Raw genomic sequence first — 27438 nt, forward strand, 5'->3', positions numbered from 1 at the left:
AAATCTACTAAACCCTAGTGATGCATGTGAAGGGCGAGGCTTTGATGTGAATGTGATGATGCCTTGAGGACGATCGAAAATTATTATTATTTTTTTAACGTGACTCTTGATTTCATAATTGTACAGTTCAAAGGAATAAATATCGAAGTGACTTATCATAGAGTCGGGAGTAAATTTATAGTGATGGGTTTTGGGTTAATATTTGGAGTTTAATTAAAATTTTTAAAAATTTTGTAGGATTTGATGAGAATGAATAATAAATTTGATGGGGTTTATTAAAATTTTAAAAAAATTAAAGGCTTAATTAAAATTAAATTTTCGGAGAGGGTCTGATTAAAAATTTTAAATTTTTTGAAAGGTTTGAAATTAATATAAATAACAATTTTGAGATTCTTTTAGATAAAATAATATAAAATATAATATGCTTAAAATTAAATTCTATTATACGATTACCAAAAGTAATAAAATATATAGTTTTATTGAGTTATTATTTCTATTTTAATGAATTTTATCTATATATACTTGTACAAAATTTGTGTTTGATAAAAAACTAAATCTTAAAAAATCAATAAATAATATTATAAGACTATTTTTGGTTTTTAAATTTACTATAAAATATTTTTAAAAATAACTTCATTTAAGGTTTTTTTTAATAATTATAAACACTCTTTCTATAAAAAAAACATATATTTCATTTTTAAAATATATCATTATATAATATCTATACAATTTATTAAATGTTTATTGAGTTTGTGTTACTCTCTCAATTGAGTCACCAATTCGGTTAATAAATTACGGGAATATCCTTCTGTTTTTAAAATAAATTATATTATTTTAACTATTTTAATATTTTTTATTTTAATAAAAAAATATTTTTTATGGTGAGATTTGAACTTCACAAATTAAATTATTAAAACTTTAAATTTACCACTCAATTAAAATTTCATTTTTTTATATTTTATGCAATTTATTTTAATATACATAAATTATTATATTCATTAATTGTATATTTATATTTAAAATAGTGAAAATAACTTACGTAAAATAGTTATTTGTATTATAGAAACAATCACTTTTTATTAAAAAAACATGTATCATTCATTTCTAGGAAATATATGTAAGTAAAATCTAGTAAAAATAAAATAATAGAGATAATTTTTTTGAATTAAGTTTACAAAACAAAAAGCGGTGGTCCGATTAGGGAAAACCCACAGAGCCATTGTGGATTCAAGTGGCACCGGCCCGTCATCCTTCCACTGCAGAGAGAGGGAAGTTATCGCTGCTCTGTGAAACCAGCCTCACGCGTTGCCTTCCACTATAGGAGACACAAAACTCGAACCTTCGTACAAGACCCGTGTCTCAGCTCCTTGCTTGGAACGGGCGAGCCAGAGAGAAGCCTCAATGGACCCGACTCAGTTAGTTGACCCAGAGTCCCATCACTTTTATGCCCCCACTCGGGCTACAAGCAGGCGCTACCCCACTCAGCGAACGGACAACTTCTTAGCCTTCCTTTTAAATATCGCTTGCTTTTTCTACTTAACCATGTGGTATTGTTTCTTCATTTGTGACGAGTGGGTGACTTTGGGGTGTTATCCGAGTCGTAAAATCAGTGCCATACTCGAAATCGATGATTGCCAGAGATCAAATAAATTACTCTGAATTGATAAACCTACGAATTACGTAATATCAATGAAAACAACCGATCTCCATGGAGGCCTCTTTTAGCTATCATTATCACACACAATACTGGATTTGCTTTTGTTTCTTTTTTTAGACCAAAAATTCCACAGCTGCTGGCTTTCATCCCATACATTGAAACAGTAAACAGTACTTCACAATCGATTCCTATTAACCATTATTTAAACGGTATATTGTTAACACAATACACAATTTGGGATTGCATACAATCTTTTCAAACCGTAAAATTTACATATTTATTTTTGGATCACCTTACAGAGCAACAAAACAAGAGTCCTCTCTACATGAATACATGGAATTCAAACCCAAATAACATTTCAGTGCACAGTGCGACCACACTTTTGTAGAAGATTCTGCATATTAGCAACAATGGCCAAACTATTACTAATCGACTCTTTACAGCTTTGGGCTTGAGATTTTACGACTTCATCAGCAGCCGTCCATCCCATCTCTTCTAACCCATCATTACACGTGTCCTGATCAGTCATTGCAGCACTGATCCAAGTCTGGATATCACTGATCTTCTCCTTAGTCAACACAAGCTCCTTCCCGGTACCCACCTTCATGGCAGACACTGAGTCGTTGAGTCGACTCAGGGCGTCATCAAACAGGGTCAAGCAGTCTTTTAAAGCAGGCTGAGAGTGGAGGTCGTTGAGGGACTTGAATGAGGAAGAGAGGTCGGAGAGATGGGTGATGGCTACTTGGAGAGAGAGGTCAAGGAAGGCCTCTAGGTCAGGTTTTATAGAGGCGTTAAGAGAAGATAGAGCGGTGAAACATGAGTCAGGGTACCGAGTCACGTTGCAGATGGTCTTGATTGACTCAACCAAGTTGGAAGATAAAGAAGAGGCGGAGGCCGAGTCGGTGGGATCTTTGTCATTGATGGGTTGCAGCAACAAGGCAGCAAGGGTGAAGCCGATGACTAAAGTGAAGAGGAGGAAAGCAGAGATGGTGATGGCGGCTGAGGCAGATCTTGGGCGAGGGTTTTGGCTTTCGAGGTGGCTTAGTTTGCCATAGCCTTTGAAGAAGTTAACGGATTCCATTGTTGAGTTGAATCGTCGAATAGGTTAACGGGTTTTGGGGGTTTTGATTTTAAGGTATCGTGTGAGGAGAGATGCGGTGGATGGGGAGACTTGCAGGAAAAAGTATGTGAAGCAAACTTTTCCAATTTTTATGATTTAAGGTTAAAATAAAATTTTGTAGTCAATTTGATACTGGAGATTATTTTCCTAATGGGTATCTAAATTGATTTTATTATTCACTTTGATACCTGAATTTTTTTAGCTAAGTACTTGAGTTAAACTTTCAAGTACTAAGTTTAACATTAAAACCAATCTTAGGTACCAACTAGTATATTAGCCCTTATTATTGCATTGACTTTTCCAAGGACGCGGATTTTATTCCAGCAGGCAGCTGCTGTGCGGTTTACAAACTAATCCGTGTACATTTCCGCCAGGCTTTGAACTTTGCAATCACTTTTTTCCATCGATTTGATTTATCTATTTTTATTGTTAAAGATAGTTTTACTAATATTTAAAAAAGATATAATTTTTTAATGATATAATAAATAAAAATTAATTTAAACTCGATTTTAATAATTATAATTTTTCAATTTATGAACCAAATATTAAACACTAGTTTCTATTCAACTATAATCAACCTTCACTCTAATGGATTCTCCCTTAAAATGTAATATAAAGCTTTTATTAAACTGAAGGTAATTTCATCAGGAAAAAAATAATAAAGAAAAGTAAACTCATTTTCTTGGAAACTAAACAAAATTCTAACAATGTCCAAAAATATTATCAATCCAAAATAAACACCAAGATATCATTTTTCTAAATCATGTAAAAGTAAAAAAAGATCAAAAACCCCAATCACCTTACTCTTCATCTTCTTCATCTCCATCTCCACCAGCAGCCTTCTTGGCAGCTGCCCTTTGGTTCTTTCTCTTCACTCTTCCAGGACGTCCACCGCCAAACGGACTAGTCAGCGAGAAATCAATGTGCTTTTGTGAATCAACCCTCACCATGAATGATGGAATGTTGACTACCTGCCTTCCAACCCTGTACACAACCAGAAGAAACCGAGTTGAGTATCGATAGGCAAAATGATAATTATGCCAGTCATACATGATCCCAATGTCAGACACCAAACAACTACGTTACTGAACTTGGGTGCGAGTGTTTCCTATATGTTATGATGTAATAAACAACCTATATTTTGCAAGTAAAGATCAATACCTGATATGCCTCTGCCTGATGAGAACTCGGGCATGGTGGATAGATTTAGCCATACCAGTCTTGAACACAAGAGTTTGAAGACGACGTTCGAGGAAGTTCTCCACCGTCAACGCCAATACATAATCAAGCTTGTTCTGGCTCTCATCCAAGAGTCCGTATCGATTCATCCTGCGAAGAAGAGCTTCACCCTCAAAGATCCGACGCGGGTTCTTCTCATCGAGGGTCAATAGATCCCTAGCAGCATTTCTGATTCGGCTTAAAGCATACTGAACTCTCCAGAGTTCCCTCTTGCATCGCAGCCCGTACTCTCCCACCAGCCTCAACTCAGCATCCAATCGTTCCTTTTCATAAGGACGACGAGGCTTCTTAAATGTCTTCCCATCTGTTTATCATTCATAATTTCACATAGCGAGGAACAAAATCATAATCCTAAAAATCATTTACCCAAACAAATCACAACCACCTAAGAAACCCTATATCTTCATCCACTCAACCCCTCAATTTACTTTGCTAATCTAACTAAAATCACAAACAAACAAAAACCCAATTCCTATTTCATCAAAACAAGAAAACCCAACAATGCATTTGGCAAAAAAGATTAACATAAGACCTATGGAAAATACCAGAGCAGATCAAACTTAAAAGAAATATTTGTCATAGAAAAAAAGGGGTTGTGAGAGCTTACAGTTGCGGTAAAAGGAGACGTGAACCATTGTTGTTGGGCGGAGGCGCCGTTTCTCTTTAACACAGTGACTTTGCTGCTTTCATCAACCAACGGTAGGGTTGCAAATGGGTTTTATAAAGCAAACCCTAAAAAATAAGATAATGCCTTAGAACTGAAAATTTGCTATTGCTAAACAAAGGGATTTGAGCTACTTAGGCCCAAATAAAGACTAAAGAGTTAAAAAGCCCAAATTTTGTGTTTAAATCATCTTTACGATAAAAATGAGAATATATTGGAAATTTTTATTAAAAATATGTGAATTTTTTTTAAAAAGGATATTGTCTGCGACGCTTTTACTTAAAATGTTTTTTAAAATTAAGAAAATATTTTTAACTTTAAATTTAAGTAAATAAATTGGCACTAATTTAAATTCATTCAAATGCAAACAAATTTATTTTTTAGCAAATTTTAAATATTAAAATATCTTACCTAAATTTTAATTATATAATATAGTAATTTTTATTTTATTTCTTATGTTTTTATTATAAGAAAATAGTATACTAAACTTTTTTTTATATTTTTATTATCGAAAACAAATTTTATTTCATTTATGAAATTTGTTTTTCAATTTATAAAAAATAGAAAATGAATCATTTCTTTAAAATGAAAATAAAAAAAGTCAAACTTTAAAAACGATATTATTACGAAGGGCAACCACGAACCTTGAACATTAATTATAAAATGAACATGTACCAAAAAATAAAAACAAAAAATAATTTCAAAAACCAAATAATACCCTTTCTTTTTTTCTAGTGCTACTCCAAATAGATTTGTCTAGAGCTTAATCGTCATATCTATTAAATTCAATTTACTCAAACAAGATTCATACTAATTCAATCAAGTCGAATTATTATTTTAATAATAAAATTAATATTATTATTTCAATTTTTAATTATAATAAAATAAAATATTACAAGAAGGAATACCACATAAATTGTGTTTTTTAAAATAAAAAAATTCACTTTTCTTTCCTCTGAAGTGTTCCATCTCTTTCGTCCAATTTAAGAACTCAATTTAATTATAAAAAATAAAAAAAAAGCATTTTAAAAAAAGTGAAAATTTCAATGTATATAAAAGACAACACCAAAGACCTCCAAAAAGAATAGTTCGAAAATCAAGCAAAAATCGTTGCAATGCATGGCTTGCTATCCAAGTGGAACTAGCTTTGTATATGCATTCAACATGGGAATGGACGTCAGTACATTCTTCATCAAATGTATCAAACATATGAAGTTTCTATGTTCTCTTCATCAACTTCGTATCACAAGGCATCAGCTGTATATCCTATGCTAGTGGGGCTGGATTTTTGCCCTTGCAACTGTAGGTTTTCAGGGCAATGCATCCTCTCCCGTGTATTCAAAACCAACTGTTCTGCATTTTACTATCCAATACTTGTCCTCCAATCTCTTTTTTGCTGTTTATTCGGCCATGCCGTGATATCCGTACGAACCTGTCACACTCGAGATTCTAGTCATGTTGAAAGGGCTTTGTGTTCGGAGATTGGCTGGACTCTGGAATCTGAACAAGAACGTTAGTTCAGCAGCCGAAACTCTCTCAGTTCCTAGGTAAAGTTGATTGTTCAGGTCCTTTTCCACGCCCTTGATTCAACTGTCAAAGAATACCATTAACCAAATCCATTGTAGTATTATGTTGGATAGAAATAATGGTAAAAATACTAAATCATAGCACTTCTCCATCATAATTCTGTTCTGTTTCATTTTTTCATTCCTAGCAACACACCACATAGAAAAAAATAATAGGGATACATGAATGTCTCAATTTATATAATATGAATTACTATGAATTACTAGCGTATCAAAATTTATATAACTATAAAATATTTTAAACAAAATTATAATACCACAAAACACTTGAACACTACATGGATGCACAAGTGTCCATAAGAACCTGATATATGGACGCTTTTATTGCAATAGAAATTTTAGTTTTATTTATTATATCAGGTTTTATTAAGAGTTTTAGTTTTATTTATTTTTTCTATTATATTAGGTTTATATTTCCTTCATAAATTCTATTAAGAATTCTATTAGGACTCTTTTCTTTGTTATTAATAATCTATAAAAGGGTGCTAATATGAAATAAAGTGACAAGCAATTATTCTATCAAAAAGAAATCTTATTTTGAGGGGGTTCAGTCAAGGACAAATCTGTCTTTTGAGTACCCATAAGTCAAAACAAGAATTCTTTCTCGTCTAGACCTGTGACTTGGCTGTGACTAGATCCTACGCCAAGTCACGTAACAAAACCTTATGTGGAGGCCTCCCTGCTGCTCTTATTGTTTTAGCTCATAAATGATCTTTTTCCTCGGAAACCTCTCCAAATTAAGCATTTGAGTGGTTATATATGCATAGTGTGTATTACTAACCTAAAATAAAAGCTTCTATTACGAGGGTTTTGAGAAGGCAATAGTTGCGTAAATAAAATCCACATATCAGAAGAAAACAGTTGTAAGGTCTGTGCATGTAGATTTCCATGCACGGTTCATAAAGATTATTAAGAGACTAAGTATCTCGTTACTAACAAATGTGCCAAGTTCCTTCATGCTAATGCCACTTCTTTGATATAATAGAATTCTTTGTACGTGTTCTGGTACTATGGAATCCTATGGTTTCTCCATTTACTTTCTTCTATGTTGCTCTTATTCTTCATTTGAGTATCCATGTCCAACACTCATGTACCAATGTTAGCCACATACTCATATCTTACTCGAGTCTGAGTAACATAGCTTTCTTCCATATTTCTATTCCCAACCTTTGACCAACTATGCCTTAAATAAGTGAACAAGTTCAATTCAAGATTGGGTTTTTAACTATAAACTTATGTCCAGTTTAAAGCTCATATATCTGTACAATAGCAAAACCTAGATTTTTTTTTTTTTACCTGCGCTGTTAGAGATCTGATTATTTCCTTTGAAGCTTTGTTCTTTTCAGCTTCCTCACTTGCTGCAGCCATTGCCTCTTTCCACCGCTTTGATGTTCTTTCGAGTTTTGCTTCTAGGACTTGAGATTTGGCAGTAAGATCCTCAACCTGAAAGCCATATTATTACCATCATAATTTACACAGCACCTATAGTATCCTGTCATGAGCATGGAAGAACATCCTGACATAAATTGCGAGATATGTAAGTGACACTCCTTGGTTCATATTGAATCAAATTGCCATGTTTTCAGCTCATAGGAATGTCTGCAGCCTATGCAGGGTGTCTATTGATTACCAATAGTTTAGTACCATGCCTCATTTTTATTTTCTGACAGTAGAATTCTTTTTAGCAACTGATGAATGTCTTTAAGATATTTAAGTACAGAAACAAACAATGAGTCTAGAATGGGCACTGCACTCCTAAATTAAGAATCAAAGTTCACAATAGGAAAAGGAGAGCGCGTTCCGAGAAATTACTTTATGGAATAAAATATATAAATAGAAATCAAGGATAAAAGTGGTGACCCTATATGTAAGGGAATGATAAATGAACAAAAAATTCATGCACGCACATAATTAATCACCATATCTCCTTTGATATGCTTTTTTCGCATATAATTCACAAATATAAGTTGTAGTTTGTATCTTAATCTATCATTATAATTACCTGTGTTCTTAATAAACTTATCTCTTGAGTTAGGCTCTCAACTGAGTGCTTTGAGTCATCAAGAAGTAATTCTGGATTTGCAAGATCAGTATGGATTGAATTTCTTGTAAAAGAAGAAACTGGACTTGACTTCCTTGAAGGAGGGGATGATCCTCGAGAAACAATTCTTAAACCAGAAGTTGATTTTCTCGTAGAATTTCCTAATAAAAAGCTTGGGTAACACTGCGACTTAAATACTCCTCTATCATGGTTGCAATTGCGGCTCCTGAATGAATCAAAGGACGGAAGCCTGGCTAGTTTAGGAAAAGATGCTCGGTTTATAATATCTTTGTCTGGTAACTCATTACCATTCAGATGTATGACTTCCCTTGAATTCTTAGCGGATTCAAGAGCTGATCGAGACTCCTTTTTCCAACTTAATTTGGAAAAACAATCATCACAGACCCGACAAGGCTTGTTCTTCTTAGGAGCCAAAGCAGCTTTTAGAGATTTCTTACTGCTACAAAGTTTACAAAAGGCTAGCCCGCAGTTGTAACAATTATGGCGCTTTCTGATGAAAGTAAATGGATTTCGACACCCAGAACAGTTTAAATGATCGGCACCTAGTGCCCAGTCATGAAGACAAATGGCAGCAGTGAAGTTTGAGCCACATACCACTCTCATTGCTTGTTTGTTTTTCAAAGCTTCAACAAGAGTGGGAATATTTCTGTCTTCATTGTCTCCATGACCTAATTGACCATTTGCACCTTTTCCCCAGGTGTAAATCTTGGCATCCGAACTACGAACAGCAATATGATAAGAACCACATGCTATCTCTTCAATTCGGCTGTTTTTGATATTGCCTTTGACGCAAGTCGGAGTCTTGCTACATCCAGAGCTCCCAAGGTTTCCACGATCATCACTCCCCATGAAATAGACCTTCCCAGTGTCAGTTAGAGCAACAGTAATACTGTAGCCACAAGCCACTTGGGAAAAGTTTGTAGTGTCTGACAGTGCTACCAAAGAAGGAACTAATCTGGGTTCTTTATCACCATGTCCAAGCTGCCATTTCTCCCCATCACCCCAGGTGACCAGCTTTCCAGATGAAAACTCACCAGATAACTCAGGAGGCATTTCCACAACCGCAGCAGTGTGCCAAACTCCACAAGATGCCCTCACCGTTCGTAGCCCTCTAAGAGCATGAACTTCTCTAGGTAAACTTGTGCTACTACGGTCCCCATGGCCTAGAGCTCCAAAAGCTCCATCTCCAAATGTAAATAATTTACCTGTCGATGTAACAGCAGCGGTATGCCAAGCTCCACAAGAGATATATGACACACGCATACCTTCAATATCACCTCTTACCATTTTAGGAATCCACTTACTAACTTCAGTTCCGTGCCCTAGAAGACCAAGATTATGACAACCATCACCCCAGGTATAAAGGTCCCCTGAAAGTGTTACAGCACAAGTATGAAATTCCCCACAGGCAACTAATCCAATAGCTGACCCACTAAGAGCACCAATGAGCCTCGGTTGAGAAACATCAGCTTCAACTCCATGCCCAAGCCTGCCACCACTTCCTTCACCCCAACTAAAGATCTGCCCCTGTTTTGTGACTAAAACAGCATGCTTATACCCACAAGAAATATTGTGAGCATCCAGAAGCACTGTTGATTCAAGAGCCTTGGGTGAAAGTGCATCTATTCTGGTAACAGCAGTTTGAGTTTTGTGACTGCCGCCAAGCAGTCCGTCAGCAGTTCCTTCTCCCCAGATAAAAACACCACCTAATGCATTAAAATCCTCCAAAGAAGATCTGTGGCTGGATGAACTCACTCGACTGGATAAACTACTTCTAAATGAATCAAAAACAGAGGAGATCTCTAACCCCCCCAATGATTCTGAACTGTAATGCTTGGCAACTGTCTCCTTCTGAGTTAAGCTATTTATTATACTAGTGTATGCTAAGACCTCCGAAAAAGCTTTTCCCAGTCTACGCTGTGGAGAGCTCTCATGCGGGAGTGAAACAATTTGGATATCTCTGGGATCCTACAATAAGAAAAAGATGGAAAGATATAATAAAGAAAACAGAAAATGATTGGATTTTCTGGCACTCTATAGTAGGAAACCTTATTGACAATGTCACTGCTTGCAGATGACGCATTAGATATGGAATTTCTTTGAGTACAGCTACATTGACTTTCTGTTGATGTATTGTCACTTGTTGCATCACTTTTTCGCCTGCTGCTGTCACCTTCTGAAATTAAGACCCTAAGAGCAGTAAACCAGCTCTCAGCTTCATCTCTGTCCTTGCATATCTATTAACATTATCCATTAATTAGAGTTGGTTTTTATGTATTGGGATTCAGATTTTGGTAACAAATACTCAATGTTCAAAACCAAACTATATGTTATATTAAAAAGAAAATAATTGGATGAGTTCTAATTTTAAATCAATGAACATGAGAAGTTTCTTCTTATATTCTCCCAACCATAAAAACAAGAAAGGTAAAGGAAAGGAATTAATGATCATTCCCGAATCTAAGTGAACGAGAATTTACAATTCTAGAAGTCTTGAACTGCTAGCAAAATACAGCAACAATTTCCTCTGGTCCTTACTAGTAGAAAAGGTAAGGAAAGGAATAAAAAAGCAAGAAACTAAACTCTCTACACACAATCCTAACCATGGCTTGGGAAAGAGGGCCAAGAAACAAGATACAGAATGGTTGACGTTTTATACAGGCCTTGAGTCGACACTGCTATTATATTAAACTATTCAGCAGTGAAACTGCGAATTCCAAAAACCATAACAAGAAGAGTAATAACAAGAGAGAAATTCAGAAAATAAAATCTTAAAATTCTTAGGTTCAAAACAAGATTGCTATGAGCCTACAATAATACATATAGAATGCTTGAATGGGATGAATATGCACTTTCTATGCATGTATAATGTATTGGATGGTACAGAATGAAATGGAAATTTGAGAAACAGTGCAATTGTAGTTAAAAGGAGGATGTTTGTTAACGGTCAAAAGCAAGAAAGAATACGAACCAAATCCAAGGATCCGTTGTTGTAAATAAGAGAAAATGATTGATGTTCTTTATCAGGCTGAGGGCTACGCTGGAACACGGCCTGCAAAACCATGCAGAAAAGCTTTTGTGACTTTTGCCTCTTGCTGAGACTGCTCTAGTCTTTTTTTTCTTTTCACCTTTTTGTTCCATAGACTAGTCTAAACAAATGAATTTCAAGAAAATAAGCCACATGTCTCAGATTACAATAATGAAATATATATATATCAAAATAGGATCTGTTAGATTTTAGGAGCTCCTAAACTTGTTCTATATCCACTAAAAGTACAGCACAAGGCATTAAAAGATATTCCTTCATGCAAAATGTGTAATTGGTTAGATGCTCCTAAAGAGTCAGTAGCTTCAATTGTCTTTTTTTTCCATAAATTTTTATGATATTTTAGGAATATATTAAAACTCTTTTTGTTTAGTACGTGACTATTTATTAAACACTGTCATGATTAGGTAAATTATGTGCTAAAATTGAGAACCTAAAAGTTACTGTTCACCGCACAAGGCATTGACAGATATAGACTTACAGTACGCTGTCCTGATACAATCCTTGAAACTTGGCTTAGTTTGAGTTGTTTCTCTGCTTTGTCAGAAATCCAAATCAGCGATTTCTCATCCTGGCATGCAAAAATGATCTTAAATCAATATAATCACCCTAACTGAACAATTTGTAATTCTGTGCCCAAGGTTCCTTGGATTTGCACAGCTCGTTCAGTTCACAGAGCAATATTTGCTTTAACAAAGACATAGAGATGGAAAACCTCACAGACTGACAAATCAAACTGCTATCCACTATTGTTCCACGTGTTAGTTTTACAACCTCCTAACAATCTAACTTAACTCGTATATTTAAAATTTGTTATATCTATTAGTTCTTTTGCTCCAATTACTGCTAGTAGTGTCCAGTTTCACATTATATAGAACAAAAGCTATCCCAAGTATAGAGCAAGTGAATTGCACACAATGGCATAAAGTTGGATTCTCTGCCAACCTTTGAACTTAACAAAATTTTAATTCATTGTCAGTTCTTTACGTAATCCTTAAACTTCTCATGATACAAACTGAAATAGAATAAATGAGATTAATAAAGAGGTTAAAGTCACTAGCATTTCATGAAAAAATATTTTGGGTTGTATTCACATGAATTCAGACACTCAAGAAGCAATATTATCTTTCTGAGGCTCCACAGATTAAGAGAACGCCATCACAATGTTGCTAGATATGGCAATCTTCCTTGATTCTATCAGTTTCATTTTTGGGTTTTTACCTTCTTATATGAGCTCGAAAGAGGTAATGATTATCTGACATCTAATTTAATGAAAATCGTTCAAGGCTTAAAGAAGCAGACAAGGACCAGATTCAAGCAGATGTGCACATGGAGTCTCACTCCAGTTGAGAAACCTAAGGAAAAAGTTATATTTAGATCCCCAATGGGACAATCCAGCCATGATAGCCCCAAAATCTATTATTGATCTTTCATTTAGAAAATAACTTAATTCGTATAAGAAAAATCATAAGAGCAATTTTTTTTAGGTTTGGAGATGAACTGATCGCAATCTACTCATACTTAAAAGGTCTTTGATAGAGGGTACTTCTAGGCGGGCTACATCTCTTTAGATGGCATGGCATATTGATGATCACTAATTCATTGCTTATTGTATTACATTCCCTTTAAAAGAAAATTAAAAGAAGTATTTTCTGGAAAATTCGTAACTAAGTATTTTCAGGGTGACGTGATATCCACTTCAATTTTAGTATGGAAAACTCTAAGCAAAGGAAAGTAATAGTAATTAATGGTATGATATTCAAGGCAACATACATTTGAAAGTCGAAATGGACAAAATTTAGGCTTCCCCCATCGCCCATACTTCAGCAGATACATTCCTTTCTTAAGGGTTGAAATGGCCTGCAGAAAAGGGCGCAAAAGTATGACATATTCTAATTAGCATGAAGAGAACCTTTTTATTTTCAGTTCCAAAGAGACAACCTTCTTAACTAGAGAAAAAAGAAGACAATGGCATGAACTAAAGATCATCTGAAGACATGTAACTCAGCCTATAACACCTATAATATCATTCTTGGAAGAGAAAATATTCTACATTAAAAGGCTATTCTGATTCCTGTCAATGCTGTATATCACATACTGCTGAATCGACCTAAAACCAAATTTTCTACAACAGTTCATAGCTGTAAAGTTCATTACTCGGACCAAGTTGACATCAAAGAAGATTCATGTACAAAAGCCGAGAAAGAGGTTAAGTAGTGAGAAAAGAAGGAATACCTGTTCATGCTCCCTATCAGAAAGACGATTCCTTTGGAGGTCAGCCATTCACCTGAAGATATCAAGTCCGACCCTTGCATAGAACAACAGCTAACTCCTAGAAAATATCGAAAGAATAATCCCCGTATCCGCCCCATATAAAACCTTTCCTTGAGTCTCCTACCAGAATGCAGTTCATACTATTACATTATGAGAAAGCCTCAAATGAGAGTATCCTCATGAGAATAACCTATCTCAAAAATACTGAGTTAGAGACACTATCATTTTCCAAAAGCATTGTAATAAATTGTAAAAATCCCGAACCACAACATCTATTCTATTGGTCTTACCTGCATTTGAAGCAATCACATCAAAAGAAACAAATAAATCGGATGCAATCTCAACCCTAATAATTAAATTTTCTTTCAATTTTCTGTATCAAATGAAATTAAGCATCCGAAATTCGTTCACTGTTTTTTCAAATTTCACTCAATCAGCATAAACTATTAGATCATGCATCATTAAGCTTGAATAAAAATGAGAATTCAATCGAAAAATAGTTACCTGAATACGAATTAACATCCACAAATCGGCAATTAAAAGGCCAATAAATTTGACGAATCAAAATTGGATTTAAATCTTAAACTTTAGAATCAAGGATCACAAACAAATCAACCATGATGAGCAAAAAAAGAAAAACACTAACGAATCAAGCGGCATTAAAAGATTTGATTACTTTCTTTTCTTTTTCTTTCAAATTAAAAAAAAATTATATACATGAGAAACAAGAGCATTGAAGGGAAGGAAATTAGCGCCAGCTTTGTTTTTGCTACATTTTATTTTCCCTCCTCCGAGGTTAACTGTTCTAACTGTTTTTTTTAATTATTATTTTATATGAAGAATTGGTTTTTAAATACTATTTTAGGTAATTAACTTAAAGTATTATTTTGAGAAGGATTTTCATATTTTATGTATTTTTTATCAAATTCGTAATAATTTAATTATAATTTTTTTCTTAAATATGACTATACTTTTTTTTCTCGGATGATTATACATATAATATATATATGTTTTTTTTATATAATACCTAAAACTATTTGTAATCCCTCTTCAACCCATATATAAAAGTATAATGCATTTCAATGCACTCGAACTCACGTCCTTTACATTGACAATAATATTATACCAATTGAATTAAAATTCAATTGGCCACGACATTTGAATTTTAAACTTACAACAATATCTTAAAAAAACACTTTATGCCCCCACAAGATTTAGAAAAATGGTTATATCATTAAGCTATACTTTAAAAAAGTTAAAATATCATGATAAAATTTCCGTAGATTTGAAATTTACTCTTATTTTTATTTTTGTCTAAGTGTTAATATTTTTATTTTTTATTTTATTAAATTTGTTTAGATATTTTGAAATAAAAAATACTCACTTGATAACTGTGTAATTAAAAAGTTATTGTAATGAACCTAAATTTAATAAAATAATTTTAATAATATTAACAGTTGAATCTAAATTTTAAAATCTAAAAAATAAATAGACTAAATTTTAGATTTATAAAGAGTATAATAATTAAAGCTGTGTGACCAATCTCCTACTCTCAATATTGTAAAGAAACTGCTACTCTTGGTCATTTATTAAAATAAGGTTAACATGCATAATTTATGTACTCTTCACAAATTTATATTTATATTTTTATATTTTTATTTTTAGGAAGAATTCAGTCTCTTTATTTTTATTATAATATATTTTTTAAAATTCAAATTTATTATAATATTAATTTTTTATTCCATGTCACACTGATAAATTTTTATTTAATAAAAAAATAAAAAAAGTAATGTTAATAAATAATTTGAAATTTAAAAGTTAAAAAAATTAAATTTCTAAAAATAAAAGTAGAGTGACTTAAAATTAACCAAGGATGAATTTGATTAGGTGGTTGTCCCAGCCAAAGTAGAAATATAATCAATAACTAACGAAGCAAAGGTAGCTAAATGGATCTCAGTTATTAACTCATCCCCATGCACATCAAAACATGCTATTTTTTACAAAGGGTTTGCCCATCCTAATTTTAAATGAAACGCCCCCCCCCCCCACCAAAAAAAAGAAAAGGAAGTTCAGAATTTTGCAGTGAAATTTACAAGTTGGCTTGGGTTTACACACTCAACTTTTGTTAGTCATTATTGCTTCCCAAGAAGTTGGGAAGGCCATGAATCTGCCGGGGTCGGATATCGAGCATGTGGTTTACTGACAACACAGTTCGTTTTAGGGGCAGGTTGTTGTTGTGTGCCCGGATCGGGCGTCGGATAAGTCTGAATATCGGGATGAATTGGAACAACAAGGAGAGCCGATGGTTGTTGCGGAACAGGCTCGACAGCAGGCAAACCAGGATGATCTCCATGAAACTGTGATGGCAATGGAGGAGGTTCGTTCAAGTCGGGCTTAGATTGAGAAAGCCTTGTTCCGATCTCACTTTTCAGCTCCCGTATTTGAGTTTCCAGGGTGGAATTCTCCTCCTGCAGCTCATTCTTCTCGACGTTCACCTGTTGACGTTTCAGACAAGAACACAATACTCTGTTACTCCGACACTTCATTATATATGTATATATATTCAAAACACGGACATATAACAAGGGCATCCAACATTCACTCCCGATTAAGATTCAGCAAAATTATCAAAGACAAGGATCAAGAGTCTTACATAGTGAGATTCAGATACCAAAGAAGCGTTTTCCTTTTTGAGGGACTCGATTTGACCGAACAATTCCTTTAATAGTCGAGTTGCTTCACAAAGAATAGAGGCCTTCCCATTGTTCGGCTGATTCGGATCTGTACATAAAAATAACCGATTTTACAAACCGAAACCCGAGCTGATCATCTATATGGATTAAAGACGGACTTGGGACATTACCGAGAGCATTTGCCAGGTCAAGGAAGAGCTCATTCAAATGCTCACGCTTGAGCTTCTCCCTCTCAGCTTTGTGAACTCTTTTAGGAACCTTTCCCTTCGTCTTCGGAACACAAGACCTGCATCGAAATTGGTTTTCAGACAAAGCCAAACTACCTCATTCTTTGACAAATTTTAGCAATTTAAGATTTGCACATTTTCATTGCCACCAGAACTAGATACTTCTGAATATGCTTAATTGCACACTGATAACCTCAGAACCTCAGAGAATATATCAATGTTAGAAATTGACGGATTACGTGAAACCAACAACTACAATGAGTTAAGGGGCTGACTCACAACCTATGTTACTCAAACTCAAACTCAGATGTGAGTATCGAATAAGGGCAGGTATGTCATATGGACACGAATTCAAACCTCAACCTAAGCCATGAAATGAATTCAGACACAAACCAGAAAATTACAGAAGCTAGAGGTAACTAAAGCTCCTAAGATATTGAAACACTAACCTGCCAACAGATGTCTTCACTGATGCATTTGTCTCAGATCCCATGTTTGTTTAATAAGTTAGAAAGAAAGAAAAAAAAAATTTCCTACAAACACCAACAAAATAAACAATTCAGAGTCTCCTCCATTGATGACTCATAGAACTAAATCAATAAATCAGACCACAACACAAATTAAACAACAGAAATTGGGTATTCAAAGGAACCAAACACAAATTTCCCAAGAAAATACATACACCCATATTTGCCCCATCTAGTTTTACTGAAATTTTCGATCAAACACACAGATAAGATTCAGAACCAAAAAGAAAAAGGGAAAACTTTAAAAAATCACCTATCTCGATGCATCAAAATAAAGAACCCAGATCAAAATATAGAAAAAGTCCCATCAAAAACACAGTTCAAGATCAAAGACGGAGATTGTGATTTGTGAACCAACCTTCGAAAGAAAACAAAAGATGATGGGCGGTGGTGTTTCAACTGAGAGGTAGATTAGAAAGTTGAAAATAAAAATAAATATAAAAGCTTTGATTAAAAAAAAAAAGAAAAAGTAGTGTATTTTAGGGGAGAGAAAGAGCGTGGCGGGAGAAAAGAGTACACAGGTTTGGCGCGTGGCTAGCAACTGATCATCGGTGAATCGAGACAAAACACGTGGAATGGACACGTGCTTGTTTGCTTTTAGTTTTTGTCGGCTTTCTTTTTGCTATGTGCCATTCTGCTTGTTCCATATGCTTTCCAGTTTCACACCTAAAATTTGATTTTTATTAAAAGAAAAAAAAGGAATTTTATATAAGAGAATGTATTATATAAAAATATATTTTATTAAAATTACAATATTAGTCATGGATGAGTTTTTATCGTTTTCTTAATAATAATTTAATGGAATAATATTTTGGTATATTGTAGGATTCACAGTTTAATTACTCTAATTATTTAAAAGTATTCTTCTTTTTATGGAAGTGATAAAATTGAAAAAAAATAAAGAAAAGGAAGCGCGTGGTGGGCATAAGATAGCATAGCATAGCAGACGTGGTTGAATGGTCCAATCCAAACTGAACAATACATCACTTCTAGCGTTGGACAGTTTCGCAAAGTGGCGTGTGCCTTCCACGAGCTTTATTTATATTTTTTCTTTACGACATCGCTGGAGATAAAAGCTAGGTTAAAGACAAATATTTTTGGCATTAAAAGTAGAAGTATCACATTGCTAATTTCATTAAAATATAGAAATCATTTTTTTGTCATTATCCCTTTTAAAATTATAATATTTTAAATGCTAGCCATAAAATATACCTACATCATACATGTACAACGTCTTATAAAACAAAATTAATTTCAAAATTATAAATTATAAATTAAAATAATTAAAAAATAAAAATCTGAAATGAGTCCTACTTAATCTAACCTCTCAAGCAATATTTAAAATAACTAAATAAATAGTTAAAATATGTCTTAAGTCTTTATTCTTTTTAGAAATTACGAAATTTAGTCTTTTTACTTTTATTTTTAGAAATTTAGTCAATTTACTTTTTAGATTTCAAAATTCAAATTAAATTACCAACGGTTTTAATTTTTTTATTAAATCAGTTGTGTTACATTTTGAAATTAAAAAAAAAATTTGCTTAATTCTAGATAAATAATTTTAATATCTTTAACAATTAAATCTGAATTTTAAAAGTTGAAAAGTAAATAGACCAAATTCTAAATTTTCAAATAATATAAGAACTTATCACATATTTAACCAAAAGTATATAAGCATGTGAACAGTGTGCGGTAAAAATATAGGCCCTTTTACCCAACTAACCCCAAAAATATAAATATTTACGAAAATGACTCAAATTTAAAAATTATAACAAAAATGACCTAAAATTTGTAGTGTCAACCGATGCCAACACTTAGATGGCCAACACCCACCTCCATCATTGTGTAATTATTGCTTGTTGATTGGCTTGAAATTAAAAAAAATTGGTGTCGGCACTGTCATGACCGACATCAATATGTATTTTTTCATTCTCCTTTTGCAAAGTCCATATTTTTTTCGGAGTAGAAAAAATGTATTTTTTAATAAGTATCGACGTCTCTGTTGTCGGCACTGGTATCGTATCGAGCTTCTCTCTGCTGACACTGAAAAACAATTGGTTATTTTTTGAAAAAATTGATTTAAATGGGGGCATGAAGGAAGTCTTTCTTTGGCATTTCATTTTTTGAAGCAGGTAAACCATTATAAGTCTTTATTTTTCTCTTTTTAAATTTTCTTTTTATGTTTTCTCCATACCCGTAATTAAATCAATTTATTTTGAAAAACAACCAATAAAAAAATTCAGTGTCGAGAGAGAAGCCCGATACCACAATAAAACCTGACAAAAAAAATCAAATACGATAGATTAAAAAATATTATTTTATACCCCAAGAAACACATATTTTATAAAAGAAAATAAAAAAATACATATTAGTGTAGGTCATGACAGTATTGACACAAAATAAATTAATTTCAGGCCAATCAATAGGCAATAATTACACAATGATGGGTGAGTGCCGGCCATTAAGTTGCCGGCACCAGTTCATATTGTAGATTTTAGGTTATTTTTGTTATAATTTTTAAATTTGACTAATTTTTGTAAATATTTATATTTTTTGGTTTAGTTGAGTGACAAGGTCTAAAATTATAATTTGGATTGGCCCAGAAATATATAACCACAATGCATTCCAACTCGCTTTTAAAAAAATTTTGAGTTGGGCTCCACCTGTTCAAATAATTCATTTTATCATTTAAAAGATAATAAAATATAAGTTTATATTAATATACTAGAATTAGATAAATAAATTTAAATAATAATAAAAAGTTGACCTAGCATTCAGGGTACAGCCCAAAGGCCCAAACATTGAAGGTGCTCGTGCTTTTGGGCTATATATAATCAACAAAGGAGATACTCATAATTATATATTCAGGCTGCTCGCCCACATTTAATAATAAAAATTTATATTTATTTAAATTTAAATTATAAAAATATATCATTATTATTATAAATGGGACACGTGTCCTTCAAATCTCAATTTAGGTAATAAAAATTTTAAAAAGAATTATGTGAAGTCTCAATTTGGGTAAATACTCCGTGAGTTTTTTATTATATTATTTTGAATTTAAATCCCACTATTGGACATGTTTTAATTTTTAATTCTTAATTTTTTGTGTTTTATATTAAATTAATTTTAAATTTAATTAATCGGAAATTTATTATATTACATTCGTGATTGTATTGTAATTAGTAATTGTTTTGGAAAATGAGTTTCGAAAATAGAAAATATTAATTTTTTAAGTAATAAATTTTGAATTTTAGATATTTCTATGGTTCTTTTCCTACTTTAATTTGCACACACACATATATATTGTGAGGGTGTTTTCAATATTTAAAATCATAGATTTGATGATTCAATATAGGGTATTGGTGGCAACAGGAAGCAAACAAACATTACACATGCAAACTGGAACTCGATTAACTTGGGTTTCACTTTTTGCCACCTTCCCCTTTTTATTCCTACTTTACATCACGTGAATTGTCTTCTTTTTTATATATATCGAAATTTTGGGGAAAATAAAATTATTTATTGGGTATATGTATTGAAAGAAAATAATATTAAATACCACATGACAAAAATATACAAAAATAATATATTTTGAAAATGTTTTTACGAAAATATTATATTTCATGTATCTGTAATTTTTTTTTCATAGTCACATGGTTGGGTTGAAATGATATAATATATATATGTAAAATTAGACTTTTTTTTTTTTTGGTTTTTCCATTTTGAAGCACTAATTAAGTGCCAAACGTAGAACCTAAAAGTTAATGTCCCTACAATGAAAGCACTAGGAAGGCCATTTATTTTATTGTTGTCAGGTTGTATTTTATTTTTCTTCAAGTTTATGATTTCAACTATATTATAATCTGATCAATTAAGAATTAACAATTTATTTTTATTTAATTAAAAATAATTCAGAAATTGTAATTTTTAAATAGTTTTTTGGGTAAAATTTTAAATAGTATTTAATTAGCGTGATTAGACTTAATTAACATTTTTTTTCCAAAAAAAAACACTAAACATAAACCTAAAAGAAAAAAAAATGAGGGCCAAAAATAAACCCTAACCATCAAATAATGGAAGGATTAAGAGATCTTATGGGCCCTAATAAGCCATTCAAACCAAAACCGGCATTAAGGAGACCTTATGGACCAAAATTAGAACAATCTGTTGATTATTATCACCCCACTAAGCAAGCACCAAAAGACTAATTGCAATTAGATGGGTTTACAGGTCAAATGGCCGCTTGACCCGCTAAATTCGATACAGAGTTTAGTTTGGATAAAAATTTTATGTATTTTTAACTAATTGAAAATTAAAATAATAAATTTAAAATATTTAAATAAATTTATATATTATCAATAAATTATTTGAATGGATCGGAGTACAACAAAATTAAATAGTTATTCAATTTGATCCATACTATGAACAGCTATATTTCAAAGCAGAAAGAACTTGCCCACATGCTTGAACATTTGAACAACCTCCAAAAGGGGGATGGGTAGCTGTTGGGAAACATTGGCAGAGTAAGAGACGGTCTAATCATGCCGCTTAGATTTTTGACAAGCTCCCATGTATTATTTTTTAAAATTTAAGGTACGGTACGATATAAAAAATAACATAAAATAGAATACAAAAGTTAATTTTTAAAATATGTAATAATTTTTTTATATTTTTAAAATTTTAAATTCAATTATTATAATTAAAAAATTGTTTTTTTGGTTAAAATTGTTGTTGTGAAATTTTTGGAATAAAAAAGTACTTACTTGTTAGGTATATAATTAAAAAAATTACGCTTGTGATTAACTTTAATTTAAAAAAATAAAAATAATAATTAGATCTAAAATTTAAATTTTGTAAAATAAAATGACTAAACTCCTACATATAAGATGATAGAAATATAAAATTTGTTAAAAGGTTGTTTCTAATTGTAATAAAAAGTATCATGAAGGTTCTTGTACTGAAAGTTAGATTATATTTTACCTCTTTATTCAAAAAATAGACAAATTAATTCATGTATATTAAATAAAAAATAAATTATTTATTTATTTATTTAAAATTAAAAAATTTAACTCATAATATAAGAATTTCCGTACTGTCTTTACCCATAATTGTACTAAAAAAATAATAATACAAAGTTGAATTTTGCAAGTGAAGATACGAGATTAATATAAATTTTATATTTTAATAAATAATTTCAAATATATGTTAATGTGTCACTACATATATTATATATTATATTAAAGAATTCATCATCTATTTTTACTTTATCTTCCCTAATAATAACCTATGGCGTAATGATTTAATTAATCTCCTCACAAAAGTAGTGGGCTAATAATAGCAGTAGCTTTCATTAATTTTGGATTTAAGTCTGTTGAGCTTTTTGCATTAACACATCACGACAAAACCAATAAAAACAAAAACTACTTGCACAATATGATTGTCTTTAATCAGACATTAAAAATTATTGGATTTATGTTTATGCATTTACTGTTCATAACTCTATTTATTGTCGATCATTTTTAATATTTCTTCTCAATAAAATGAATTTAATTGTATTTATTTTTATTAAAAGTTTTATAAATTTAAGAAAAACAATTTATTTTTTAAAAAAAAAAGAATACTTACATTTATATGGCTTTTTGGTTTATTTATTTAAACAAAAAATGGGATATTTTGTAGGATAATAGTGTCGGTCATTCCAAGATATTTTTGTTACTTACAGAAGGTATTTGTGAAAATACATGGAAGGATTTATGAGGTCAAAAAGTAATAATAATTTTGGAAATCCATTTACTATTAAGTATGATTTTTTTGGTATAAATGTTAGCTTAATTGATTAAAAAAAACAATGTTTTTTAAACAAATTTTAGCTAAATGTTAAAAAAATTAAACATATAATTTGTTTTTTTTAAATAATAATGAAGATGGAGGATAATGGGATGCTAGAAAGAAATTTCATTTTAGTTATTCAAGCGTTAAATTTTTAACAGAGGTTGACTGTACATACCATATTGTGTTTGTATTTTTATTTTAGTTACTTAATTTTTAAGTCACTTTTATTTTAGTCATCTAAAAATATCTAATGATTTAAGTATTGGTAGGGGTAAAAAAATTAAGGATTAAAGTGAAAAAAGTGATAGGGTCTAACATAACGCATTAAAAGAAATTATCAAATCATATTTTTTTATCTTTTTTTAAATTTCAAAAATAAAAATCATATAAATAAATTATCAAAAAAATTTATCCCTTAATCGTGTCAACCGATTTCTTATTATTATATTGAAATTAATTTCATTAATTAAATTTAATATCCATCTAAAATTAATACATAATTAATTTATAACACAAACTAAAAATAATAATAATAATAATAAAAGTTACTATATTCCACATTTTTTATCTTAAAAAGAAAAAAGGAAAACAGTTACTGTTGATGAAATCCAATCATTCAAAGGTGAATACCTGGAAAAAATAAAATGAAGGGTTACTTTGTTTACAAAGTAGGGTCACTCAAGAATCACACACCACCGATCTCTATGGTGCCAACAAAAAAATAAATAAAAAACTCTCTTTTCTTTTTCCTTTTCTTTTTCTTAAAAAAGAGAGGAATGATCCACCTGTGGTGTCAGTGAGTGTACATTGGGTTTTGGTTTTGGAGCAATGAACAGCAAACTGGGGGTTCCACTTTGCTGACCCCAACACCTGGAATTGATAACATAGCCCCTTCCCTCCCTCTCTCTCTCTCTCTCTCTCTTAACCATCTTAATCATTGATGCAGTAAAAACCTTGAGATTCATGGCACAGATTACACTGAAAATGAAAGCAATGCCATGGCAAAACCAAAAATAAAAAATAAAGGTTGTTGACCCAGTGAGACATGTAGTAAAACACTGTTTCATCTCTTTCACTGTGTTCTTTCTTACAACTACACTACATAAAACTTTATGTCCCTTTTTTCTTCACCCCCCAAATAGGGAGAAAAAAATCTCCAATTTACTTCTATTATGATTCATTTAGTGAGTTCCCCATCCATCATTAAGTTCAAGTGCACTTAAAGCTTGTGCTTTGTTCTAAGCTAAGGATGGGTTGGGTTGTGGGAAGAAGCACGGACGAAGCTAAAAATTATGTGATTAAAGCGTTGAGTCAAAACTAAAAATTTTGTATTAAAATTACTTAAATATTATATTGAAAATATAATTTTTTTAATTTAAAATAAAATAAAAAGGACTAAATTAAACTATTTACGTTTAGAAGATGCTAAAATAACAATTAATCCCAAGAGCCAAAGTACGCCCCAATGTAGAAGATACTAAAAATATTTCTCTAATATTTTAACCTAAATTCATATATCCATATCTCATGCAATTAATCATCTGCTAAAAAGAAAGAAAAATTGAACATGCACCAACAAAATGATGAAATGAAATTAATATATTGTGTAAACAAAAATAAAAATATAAGAAACGCCAAAAAACTGAGTTTTTTTTTTAGCCAAGCCAGGCACAATAGCAATGTTAATAGTGTCTATCTCTTACCTTTTTCTCAAACCCTAAAAGAACTCATATTAATCACACCAAAAAAAATTAATTTCTTTTTTTTAGTATAATAAAAACTCAATTCATGTTTTTTTGGAAAAAAAAATTAAAAGGAGCAATCAAACCTCACGTGTGTTACACATCAAACTACACAAGTTGATCAAAAGAAAGCAAAGATGATGCTTTGCTCGATGATCATCATCATCATCTCTACGATCGCATGACACTATTGGTTTGTAAATCACGTCATTCATCGCCGCCACCTCCACCACCGTGGTGTGAATGTGAGCCACTCACTTGAGATTCCGAAACGCCGGTGCCACCGGAGTCTTGTCTATAAGGATTCAATCCAGCTAACATATTTAAATGCCCTTCACTTATGCCACTACTTCCACCACTGCCACCTCCGCCGCCGCCTCCATCGGCACCGCTACTGCTTGAACCCAATTGTTGGCCTGGTAACAAGGCCATTGGTGTTGGAAAGTTCATGAAATGCAACCCACTAGACATAGTTCCCCTATACAAACCACTGTTATTAACTGAAGGAAATGTCCATATAGGGTCACCACCACTCATAACTTGATTATTAGAATTAGTTACCATCCAAAAGTTAGCCGGAACTTGACCGTGGTGACTCGCCGGAATTGTACCGGTGCTTGATTGCAACAAGTAACTCCCCATTTGATGATGTTGTGAAGATAAATCTTGTTCGGGTCTTCGTTTCCTTCCTAAACTACTTTCTTCAGCTTCTTCCGATATTCCCAACGAAGTACTACTAGATTGGAAGTTAAGGAACGTCGTCGGCGTCGGCGTCGTTTCAAATCCGATTCCGGGGAACAAGCTTCTACGTTGTTGCATAGAAAAGTTAGAGCTAAAACCCGAGGAACGAAGCTGAGAAGGAACCGACATGCTTGAACCGGAGCTACGGAGTGAGATATTGAGGGAAGTGAAGTTTGCAGGGATGGTACCAGTCCCCGTAGCGGCGATCACCGCCGGCTCAGCTTGTTGTAGCAACCACTCGATCGTTTCACCATCGTATTTATGACCCAACTCGCGAGTAAGCTGAAAAACCCTAGCTGCACAAAGAGCCGGCATACGGATCCTACGACCACGTCCATCTACCTTGGTGTGTCGGTCTTTAGTCGAAGTACGTTTAGGCGGTGGAGTCTTGGAAGTTTCCGGCGAGATCTGGTGGGTTGAAATGGAACGAGTCGAGGTGTGTTGATCGGCCGAGGAAGATGAAACCGGTAGGGAAGGGAAAGGAAGGGAAGAAGAGGAGGAACAAGGTTGGTTATCTTCTTCTTTCTTCTCTAGTAATTGGAATGGGAAAGTAGGGCGGTGGTGGTGATGATGATGATGGTGGAGTGGTAGTTGGTGGTGATGGTGGTGGCTGTGGTGGTGGTGGTGATGATCATCACTGCCTCCTCCTTCCATGATAGCATCAAAGTAGTAAGTTGTTTCTCTAATGGTTTTATTTTTATTTTTTTGGTTTTGCTTTATCTTTGATGAGTGATGGGGAGGATGAGTGTATATAGTGTGTTTAATTTTAATCTTTTGGTGGGTCTTTTGGATCAATGTTTTTACATACTAAATGTTTAGAAGAGTCTTTTGGAATCACTTTTTTTTGGGTATTTAGGTTTTTTCTCTTTGGAAATTCTTGAATATTTGATTCATATATAAATAAATAAAAGAAAGTGATGATAAGGGGAGAGGGCAAGCTTTAAGGAACAAAGATCATGAGTAGGAATTATATGGGTTAGCTTTAAAAAGAATTCTTTTTTTTATTATTTTTCTTTTTTTAAATTAAAAAAAAGAAGAAGAAAAGAATTGGCTTTTGTTGATGTCTTAGGAGGAATGGTAAAGGCCATTTCTTATTTAGATATGAAATTGGAAGAGAGAGATAATTTTATATTTTATGACCTTATATTTGATAAGTTGAATAAATAAATTTTAAAAATAAAAATTAAATTAATTGTATGATGTTATGAATAGGAGAAGCCTTTTTTATTATGGAAGGACAGAGCCTTTGGTTCAGACTCCACATGAGGTGCTGTTTTTATCATTGAATCCATAAAGACAATGGTGGCCATGGGTGGGTCCCATTATTTTCAAGTCAAAAATTAAAAAAAAAATACATATATATATATTGAGAGAAGGAAGACTTTATAATTAGAAAGGAAAGAAGATTATGAGATGGGGACCCATCTCATTCACGTAATCATTTCATTTTTGCCTTTCTTCTGCACCTTTGCTGGGAAGAGTGAGTGTGTTTGTGTGTGAGCCTTTGGGATTCCTCAAATTTGCTTTCCCCCCTTCCCAATTTTATCAATATTTTTAGAATCGAATTCATAAATTTACCGCTTTAATTAATCTATATCGATTTACATTTTAACAAGCTCGATTCAAATTAAATATCATTAAATTTTTCATACGATTAAAAAATTATTATAAAACTTATTCATTTTATAAAATAAATTATATGTTTTTATATTTTACAAATCAATAAAATTTGAACTAATCTTTAATTTTATCTTTTAATTAAGAGATTATTTTATTTATATATAAATCTTCATTTCTTTGATTAATTTTTAGTTTCCTTTTTACATGTTGTAAACCGTTAAAACTTTTCTTTTCTTTTTATGGGATAACTAAGGATTTCAATTAACAGATTAATTTCAACTTTGATGGAGTGAATGTTATAATCAAATTTCCCTTTAACTGATTCAAAATAAGTGGCGGAGTTAGAAAATTTTGTTAGAGAGTTAAAATTAAAGTGTATATTTTTATGATAGTAAAAATATAATT

The 27438-nt window shown here is 32.1% G+C and overlaps 5 protein-coding genes across 8 annotated transcripts; all 5 read right to left on the reverse strand.

Annotated features, from left to right (window-relative positions):
- Positions 1 to 1909: 1909 nt before the first annotated feature.
- On the reverse strand, positions 1910 to 3042 carry LOC121209619 (pectinesterase 3). The gene has a single exon (XM_041080574.1). The coding sequence runs from the start codon at positions 2736 to 2738 to the stop codon at positions 2016 to 2018; it is 723 nt and encodes a 240-aa protein (XP_040936508.1). The 5' UTR covers positions 2739 to 3042; the 3' UTR covers positions 1910 to 2015.
- Positions 3043 to 3436: 394 nt separating this feature from the next.
- Positions 3437 to 4812, reverse strand: LOC107912142 (40S ribosomal protein S9-2). Its single transcript, XM_016840212.2, has 3 exons — positions 4624 to 4812; positions 3939 to 4320; positions 3437 to 3761 (listed from the first exon to the last, which is right to left on the reverse strand). Exons 1-3 carry the CDS (start codon positions 4649 to 4651, stop codon positions 3578 to 3580), a joined length of 594 nt encoding a protein of 197 aa, XP_016695701.1. The 5' UTR covers positions 4652 to 4812; the 3' UTR covers positions 3437 to 3577.
- Positions 4813 to 5609: 797 nt separating this feature from the next.
- Positions 5610 to 14426, reverse strand: LOC107912140 (PH, RCC1 and FYVE domains-containing protein 1). 2 transcript variants are annotated; one of them, XM_016840208.2, is made up of 9 exons: positions 14153 to 14426; positions 13610 to 13768; positions 13148 to 13234; positions 11856 to 11945; positions 11300 to 11380; positions 10377 to 10565; positions 8269 to 10296; positions 7563 to 7709; positions 5610 to 6270 (listed from the first exon to the last, which is right to left on the reverse strand). In XM_016840208.2, exons 2-9 carry the CDS (start codon positions 13655 to 13657, stop codon positions 6217 to 6219), a joined length of 2724 nt encoding a protein of 907 aa, XP_016695697.2. In that variant the 5' UTR covers positions 13658 to 13768; positions 14153 to 14426; the 3' UTR covers positions 5610 to 6216. The 2 variants fall into 2 exon arrangements, with proteins under 2 accessions (XP_016695697.2, XP_016695696.2); XM_016840207.2 differs by having other exon boundaries at positions 13610 to 13838.
- A 1079-nt stretch (positions 14427 to 15505) lies between these two features.
- Positions 15506 to 17542, reverse strand: LOC121209620 (transcription factor bHLH47). 3 transcript variants are annotated; one of them, XM_041080577.1, is made up of 5 exons: positions 17454 to 17542; positions 17018 to 17101; positions 16512 to 16627; positions 16302 to 16429; positions 15506 to 16143 (listed from the first exon to the last, which is right to left on the reverse strand). In XM_041080577.1, the coding sequence occupies exons 2-5, from the start codon at positions 17059 to 17061 to the stop codon at positions 15781 to 15783; spliced, it is 651 nt and encodes a 216-aa protein (XP_040936511.1). In that variant the 5' UTR covers positions 17062 to 17101; positions 17454 to 17542; the 3' UTR covers positions 15506 to 15780. The 3 variants fall into 3 exon arrangements, with proteins under 3 accessions (XP_040936511.1, XP_040936510.1, XP_040936509.1); XM_041080576.1 differs by having other exon boundaries at positions 17349 to 17542; XM_041080575.1 differs by lacking the exon at positions 17454 to 17542 and adding an exon at positions 17251 to 17429.
- Positions 17543 to 24555: 7013 nt separating this feature from the next.
- On the reverse strand, positions 24556 to 26358 carry LOC107912138 (transcription factor TCP14). The gene has a single exon (XM_016840203.2). It carries the CDS (start codon positions 26065 to 26067, stop codon positions 24880 to 24882), a length of 1188 nt encoding a protein of 395 aa, XP_016695692.2. The 5' UTR covers positions 26068 to 26358; the 3' UTR covers positions 24556 to 24879.
- Positions 26359 to 27438: the final 1080 nt, after the last annotated feature.

Source organism: Gossypium hirsutum, chromosome A11, assembly GCF_007990345.1.
Source record: "Gossypium hirsutum isolate 1008001.06 chromosome A11, Gossypium_hirsutum_v2.1, whole genome shotgun sequence".
In the NCBI taxonomy this organism is placed as follows: domain Eukaryota; kingdom Viridiplantae; phylum Streptophyta; class Magnoliopsida; order Malvales; family Malvaceae; genus Gossypium; species Gossypium hirsutum.

What these genes read in the sequence shown, in the direction of transcription:
- LOC107912142 (XM_016840212.2), bottom strand. Translation starts at nt 4,651, where the DNA reads ATGGTTCACGTCTCCTTTTACCGCAACT. An exon ending in CGTCTCCTTTTACCGCAACT is followed by an intron (nt 4,321 to 4,623) that starts GTAAGCTCTCAC and finishes AATGATAAACAG; the next exon opens with ATGGGAAGACATTTAAGAAG. An exon ending in ATCAGGCAGAGGCATATCAG is followed by an intron (nt 3,762 to 3,938) that starts GTATTGATCTTT and finishes GGTTGTGTACAG; the next exon opens with GGTTGGAAGGCAGGTAGTCA.
- LOC121209620 (XM_041080577.1), bottom strand. Translation starts at nt 17,061, where the DNA reads ATGGGATCTGAGACAAATGCATCAGTGAAGACATCTGTTGGCAG. An exon ending in GTGAAGACATCTGTTGGCAG is followed by an intron (nt 16,628 to 17,017) that starts GTTAGTGTTTCA and finishes ATTTCGATGCAG; the next exon opens with GTCTTGTGTTCCGAAGACGA. An exon ending in TGACCTGGCAAATGCTCTCG is followed by an intron (nt 16,430 to 16,511) that starts GTAATGTCCCAA and finishes TTTTATGTACAG; the next exon opens with ATCCGAATCAGCCGAACAAT.
- LOC107912138 (XM_016840203.2), bottom strand. Translation starts at nt 26,067, where the DNA reads ATGGAAGGAGGAGGCAGTGATGATCATCACCACCACCACCACAGCCAC.
- LOC121209619 (XM_041080574.1), bottom strand. Translation starts at nt 2,738, where the DNA reads ATGGAATCCGTTAACTTCTTCAAAGGCTATGGCAAACTAAGCCACCTC.
- LOC107912140 (XM_016840208.2), bottom strand. Translation starts at nt 13,657, where the DNA reads ATGGCTGACCTCCAAAGGAATCGTCTTTCTGATAGGGAGCATGAACAG. An exon ending in CTGATAGGGAGCATGAACAG is followed by an intron (nt 13,235 to 13,609) that starts GTATTCCTTCTT and finishes CCTTTTCTGCAG; the next exon opens with GCCATTTCAACCCTTAAGAA. An exon ending in TCAGATCTCTAACAGCGCAG is followed by an intron (nt 6,271 to 7,562) that starts GTAAAAAAAAAA and finishes ATTCTTTGACAG; the next exon opens with TTGAATCAAGGGCGTGGAAA.